Source organism: Poecilia latipinna, unplaced genomic scaffold (assembly GCF_001443285.1).
Source record: "Poecilia latipinna isolate Pla-1442-1.1 unplaced genomic scaffold, P_latipinna-1.0 Scaffold155, whole genome shotgun sequence".
Lineage (NCBI taxonomy): Eukaryota > Metazoa > Chordata > Actinopteri > Cyprinodontiformes > Poeciliidae > Poecilia > Poecilia latipinna.
This window is the reverse complement of record NW_015112771.1, coordinates 103,797-109,834: the sequence shown is the minus strand read 5'-3', so window position 1 is coordinate 109,834 and position 6,038 is coordinate 103,797. Positions and strand designations below refer to the sequence as shown.

General features: G+C 43.7%; 1 protein-coding gene across 1 annotated transcript; it reads right to left on the bottom strand.

Annotated features, from left to right (window-relative positions):
• Positions 1-619: 619 nt before the first annotated feature.
• Positions 620-3,507, bottom strand: inab (internexin neuronal intermediate filament protein, alpha b). The gene is made up of 3 exons (XM_015029490.1): positions 2,314-3,507; positions 1,418-1,542; positions 620-1,287 (listed from the first exon to the last, which is right to left on the bottom strand). Exons 1-3 carry the CDS (start codon positions 3,451-3,453, stop codon positions 1,011-1,013), a joined length of 1,542 nt encoding a protein of 513 aa, XP_014884976.1. The 5' UTR covers positions 3,454-3,507; the 3' UTR covers positions 620-1,010.
• Between the last annotated feature and the right edge of the window lie 2,531 nt (positions 3,508-6,038).

The window sequence follows — 6,038 nt, the reverse complement described above, 5'->3', positions numbered from 1 at the left end:
AAACGAGCTATGTATACGATAAATCACACCCGGAGACATGAAACAAACAGAATCTCATGCGTTTGTGCTGACGTATAATGTATGATCCCATGTATATACTCAACCAGACTGAAAAAACACTATTCATTCGTTTTATATCAATTACAAATTGGATTCATCTTTGTAAAAACGTATTCTCCCCTTGCATCCTCGGTAAAACATTATGCAAATAGTTACTCATTCCAAGCTTAGGTGATTCACTTCTAATCAAGTGCTTTTAAAGACGACCCTTTTCGGTATATTCACATTATCGGCAGAGATCGGAGGCCTAGTTGCATCCTAAGGATGATGAAAGCGGTGCTTACCTTTCATGCTCAAACGACACCAAGTCGAATGAGATGAACAATCAGCCAAGCGTGGCACACCACATGCAAATAAAGCTCAAGCAATACATTTTCAGAAACTGCTCGCTTCAAGTTTTAGCTTCATTAAAATAGCAACGCTGTGACACAGGAACATTGTTGATGAATTGAAAGGAAAACATCGCCCTTTCCTCTGATCATCTACTGTTATTAGAAGAAAACAGAATAGCTCAACTGAAAGCCATGAGTTTATATGATTGTTGGACTGTTTTGCTATGTAAGGTAGACTGTTTCTTCCTGAAACTGTCAGTGATAAAAGCACAACACCAGCTGATGTGTTTCCAACCTATTTTTTTTTTGTGTGTGTGTGTGTGTGTATGTGCCATTGTGCATCCTAACAGTCAAACGCGTGTCCCTCAATATGTGTTGAGATTACATCAAAGCTTGAGGTAAAAATTTGCTCACTGTGTCTCTCCTACACGATGACTGGTGATGAAGACTGCTATCAGAGTTGTTCAGCCATGACTTTTGTCGCAATAAAGTGATTGCTTCTGTGGAGTTATGATGGATTTGAATAAGAATAAACAGACGGGAGACGAAAAGAGGCGTGTGTTTGCGCGGGACAGAGCAAAGGTTTAGTGGTTTCAGACCCAGGCTTAGAGGAGGTTTCTAGTTTTTCTGATTGGTAGGGATGTCTTCTTGCTGCTTCTCCATCTTCTTGGTTGTCACCACGGTCTCCTCGTAGACTTCGCGTTGGGACACCTTCCCGGTGGGCTTGCTCTGCGGCTGCTGCTCCTCCTCCTTGCCCTCCTTCTTGGAGGTCTTGCCGGAGCCGGAGTAGATGCGGGTCTGGTAGCTGTAGCCCTGCCCGATGCCGGCGCTTATAGAGGGGTTGGAATAGGCGATGCCTGTTCCGATGCGGGTCTCCTCCCCTTCCAGGAGTTTCCTGCAGAGAGGGAGACACGCAGACGGGAGGGTTTAGGGAGAACACACAATGAAACACAAACCGTAAAATGCAATGAAGCGCTAAGCCGTGAAGAAGAATCACGTGTTTCGTTTTCTGTGACCGATCATACCTGTATGCAGCAATTTCTATATCCAGAGCCATCTTGACATTCAGCAGGTCCTGGTATTCCCTCAGATGACGAGCCATCTCACTCTTGGTGGTCCTCAGCTCATTTTCCAGCTCTGCCATGCTCTCCTAAGCAGGATTAACAGATCAGAGCTCTGGGTTAATAATATTTTGCAACCACAATACTTTGACTCTAAAGCAGGGACGGGTATTCCTTTGTATGTTGTTTCATATACTTTTCTTGGTTAAATAAATAAATGTTCTATTTCTTTGTCATATTTTTGAAACATTTTAGGATTCTTTTCTCTTTTTTTTAGTTCATATTTCTGATGAAAACTGATGGAAGTGATTGAAATGACTGTAAATTCGGGTAGATGGTGTGTATTCAGTGGGCGTTGTCGGATGCAGGGAGTGTGTTTCTCTCTGGGGAGTGTTTCAGCACCAAGGACAGAGCAACTGCAGCTCATCCGCACCGCGAGTTTTATGGTTCTCCACAGGAAAAACAATACAAATGCTCAATAAATAAATACAACTGGAATAATTTAAAAAATAATAATCTAACAAATTAGCAGAGAAAAAAAACTGAAAATATATATATTCTTTTTAAAGTAGTTTTAATCATTGGTTCCTTTTTTATTCGGTTTTTATTCTATTTTTTTAGATTATTTATATTTTAAATTCTGTTTTTCACGTTTATTTTCTCTTCTTGTGCGTCTACTTGCTGTTACTGCCTGCTACTTTGCTGCTGCTGCACAGAAATGTCCCCATTGTGGGACAATACAGGATATCCCTACTCTATTCTGTAAATATATAACTGATCACTCAGATGAAACCCGTTCATCGATTTTCATCTAGACTCTTGCGTTAATAAACAAACATAAATAAATGAGCAGGAATTACCTGGTAGGTGTTGATCTCCATGCTGTGCCTGTCCTCCATCTCCCGCATCTGCTTCTCCAGAGACTCGGTGGTCCCCCTCAGGCTCTCTATCTCGATGGTCTTGGACTGCAGCTGCCTCCGGAACTCGTTCGCCTCCTCCCTGCTGGCTCGGATGGCGTCGTTGCTCCGGCTGGCCTGCTCCGTCAGGTCGGCGAACTTGCTCTTGTACCACTCCTCGGCCGACTGCAGGTTCTTGGACGCCATGGACTCGTACTGGCTGCGGATCTCCTTGAGGGCGGAGGTGAGGTCCGGCTTGGCCACCTCCATCTCCACGGACACCTGCGCGGCCTGGATCATGTCCGTCAGCTCGACCACCTCCTCCTCGTGCACCTTCCGCAGGAAGTTGATCTCGTCCAGGAGGGACTCGACTTTCTTCTCCAGGTCCAGGCGCACCATGGTGGCGTCGTCCACGTCCTTCTTGAACGCCTTGAGGGTGGCCTCCGCCTCCTCCCGGGCGCGGAACTCCTCCTCGTACTTCCCCCTGAGTTTCTGCAGGTCGTCGTCGATGCTGTCCCTCTCTATCACCAGCTGGGACTTCTCCCCGTTCAGCTCCTCCAGCTGGGAGCGCAGCTCTCGGATCTCCTGCTGGTAGAGCTCCGCCAGGCGGGACGGCTCTGCCTGCCGCTGGCGCAGCGCCACCAGCTCGGTCTCAAGGACTTTGTTGTGCTGCTCCAAGTTGCGCACCTTCTCGATGAACATGGCAAAGCGGTCATTGAGACCCTGCATTTGCTCCTTCTCGTTGGTGCGGATGATCTTGTACTCATTGTTGAGGATGCTGCTCTGGGTCAGGTCGAAGGCCTCCAGCGGAGCGGAGAAGGAGCGAGCCGACTTTCTGCTGTAGGAGCCCACGGAGGAGATGCCTGTGCGGGACAGGGAGGAGGAGCGGTAGCCTCCTCCGCGGGAGGACACGCGCGACGGAGAGGAGGAGAGACGGGGAGAATCCCCGAAGATCCTCCTGTAGGAGGAGGAGGAGAACACATCAGATCCGTAGCTCATCTTCGCCTGCGTGGACACAGAGCGCGGCAGTGGGCGCGTCTCCTTTATAAAGGCAGGGTGGACCCACTCACTAATTAATGCCAGCTGGAAACATCCGGTGTTCATGCGTCACACGGTCCAGGAAAACTTCGGGATGGTGTTTAGAGAGCAGCTATAACCAGGCAAAATCGTCAAATTAAAAAAATGAAAGTGACATTCTGGGCACACACGCTCCGAACAATGCATCATTGCTTTATCCATATCCATTTCCCCTCTCTGTAATGAAGTTGTTTTTTTATATGCGTAAAACTGCTGTGTGCTGGGATTCACTGCAATAGAACCTGTCTGACAACATGAAATTGGCTTAAAAAGAATATCAAAAAGCAGCACATCAGAGAGAAATTCAGTTCAGTTTCACTTCACATCAGAAATTCAAAACAGGTGAAAGAAAATCCGTGACATCTATCAGTCCGGAACGGGTCACAAAGCCAAGGCTTCGGGAGACGTGTAAAAGTCGTGAATTTTCTCCAGAGTGGCTCGTCTAACTTGATTACACAAAACGCGCCTCGTCATCTCATTTAGGAGGTTACGAAAGAGACAACATTTAAAGCATTGAGGGCTTCACTAACCATAAGGTCAGAGTTCATGAATCAAAAAAACAGAAAAAGAAAATGAGCAGAAAAGACATCAGCTGAACATTATTAAGAGGCCAACGCACACCCACGTTAAGATGTTTGGATTAAGACCCAAAATATAGCATTTGATCACATTCAGTCGGTGTGCTAACAATTTTAAATTATATTACTGCTTAAAAAAAATCAAACTTACAAAAAAATTTCATAATAACTATAATGATTTTATGACCATTTTAAGTGGAGGCACCGAACATGATTATCACCCGCTTGTGTTACCTACGGAGGAGCAAAAAGGCTAATGGCCTTAATCCAGAGTGACCTAAACCCATTAGCACAACCCACTGAGATGAAAGATTATTTTTGCCATTATTTCATCACATGCAATAGGTTTGCAAACCTTGCATTTCCAATACGATCACATTTTGTAGGAAACAAACTGTCGTAATAAATGACACAAGTTGCACCAGTAAAGTCATAAAATGTAATTTATTTAAAACTATACCGTTGCTGGCCTGCAATTTGGGGTATAGAAAGAAACGTCTAGTTTAAAAACGAGCTTTTGCTGCCATCTGGTGCCTGACAGTGCCACAACGCAACAGAGCAGCTCCTATTAATAAAACAAAAAGTTAGTTATGTTTGTTAAGCATAGTGCAGTTTAGAGCTTGAAAAGCTTGCTGGGTGATGTGATGTTGCATGAACTGCTCAACACATGGTTGGAGGCAGGTTTTTATTTCATAAAACGTATGAAACAGTGAAAACATATTGCCAAAACACAGAATTAAAAGTCTTCAAAAACATATAGGAAGCATCACATGCATAAACATTTGCTCACCATGTCTCTGTAGTTCTTATGGCTTGTTACTGTTAAAGTTTGTCCAGTCCTTTCAAAAATATCTTTTCAACTGAACATAGCAGTGTGTTCAAATTTTCACTTTGAATCTGGAAGTCTTACATTTATAAAGCTCAATTAAACAGTCCGGTCTTTGCCAGCGATACTTTTCCTATATGAGTTCGTCATATCTAAAACAAACCCGACGTATATCCCTCTGAAATCAAGAGCTTGTGCATAAGAGGCAAGAACCTGAACAAATCTGATGTGCACGATGAAATCAATATATAAACAGCTTGATCGCTCGCCTACTGCTTTGTTCCTCATTCTTCACTCTGTCTCCATGCAGACAAGATGCAGGAGTTTTCAGCTCTTCTTCCTCCATTTCTGTCAACAACACGCCGCTTATAAGCTGGCTAACGGGAGGTGGTTTTGTTTTTTCCCCTTTTTTGCACCTGAAAGTCACATTTGGAGTGGACTGCTGCAGCTTGTTCTTCGAGATGAGCCACCCAAGGACATGGGATGTAGACTACACCTGTTGCCCTTCTTGTGTTAAGCTGAACCAGAGACAAAGAAACGTCTTATTGAGTAAAAAAAAGACTGAAACTCACAGAGTTTGATGGTGGAATAGAGGAAATGCATAGAATCCAAGTTGCTTCATCAATCAGCACTTATGTCTAGAAAAACATTTCAGAGCACTTTATGTCAGGCTGTTTATAGATGCTTATTTCATTTTCCACCAACACTTCAACCTTGCCCATGCTGCCAAAAGTACTAATACCTGCTTCAATGCCAGTGGTATCACTGTGACTGATTGGCTCAGTATAAACTCCACAGAGGAACATGAGAACCACCAGAACCAACAACACAGAGCTGAAGGTCACTCTTTTATTGGCGTCTGGTGTAATGCATGATTCTGAGAAGCTAAATTTTAGGCTTTAAGCAGCAACCAACTAAACAAACAGAGTCGGTAGCTTAAAATACATCTGTGAACTGAATGAATCTGTTTGAGTTTCGACTGAATTTTTGATTTAAGTTAAATGTTTTTGATCATATTCTAATTTTTTTGAGCTGTACTTGTTGGAAAGACCCATAAAAAATGTAACTTATCTCTAAATGGTCATATATTGCTTTGGCCCTGATAGGCGTGAAGCTTATAAGTATGAAGAATTTTTCCAGAGTATGACCTGTGTCCGAAATAAAAAAAAAACTAAACTAAGCTAACAAGCTTGAAATGGGAGTAGCTC

What these genes read in the sequence shown, in the direction of transcription:
- inab (XM_015029490.1), bottom strand. Translation starts at nt 3,453, where the DNA reads ATGAACACCGGATGTTTCCAGCTGGCATTAATTAGTGAGTGGGTCCAC. An exon ending in TGGAGATCAACACCTACCAG is followed by an intron (nt 1,543 to 2,313) that starts GTAATTCCTGCT and finishes AATCCTGCTTAG; the next exon opens with GAGAGCATGGCAGAGCTGGA. An exon ending in ATAGAAATTGCTGCATACAG is followed by an intron (nt 1,288 to 1,417) that starts GTATGATCGGTC and finishes CCCTCTCTGCAG; the next exon opens with GAAACTCCTGGAAGGGGAGG.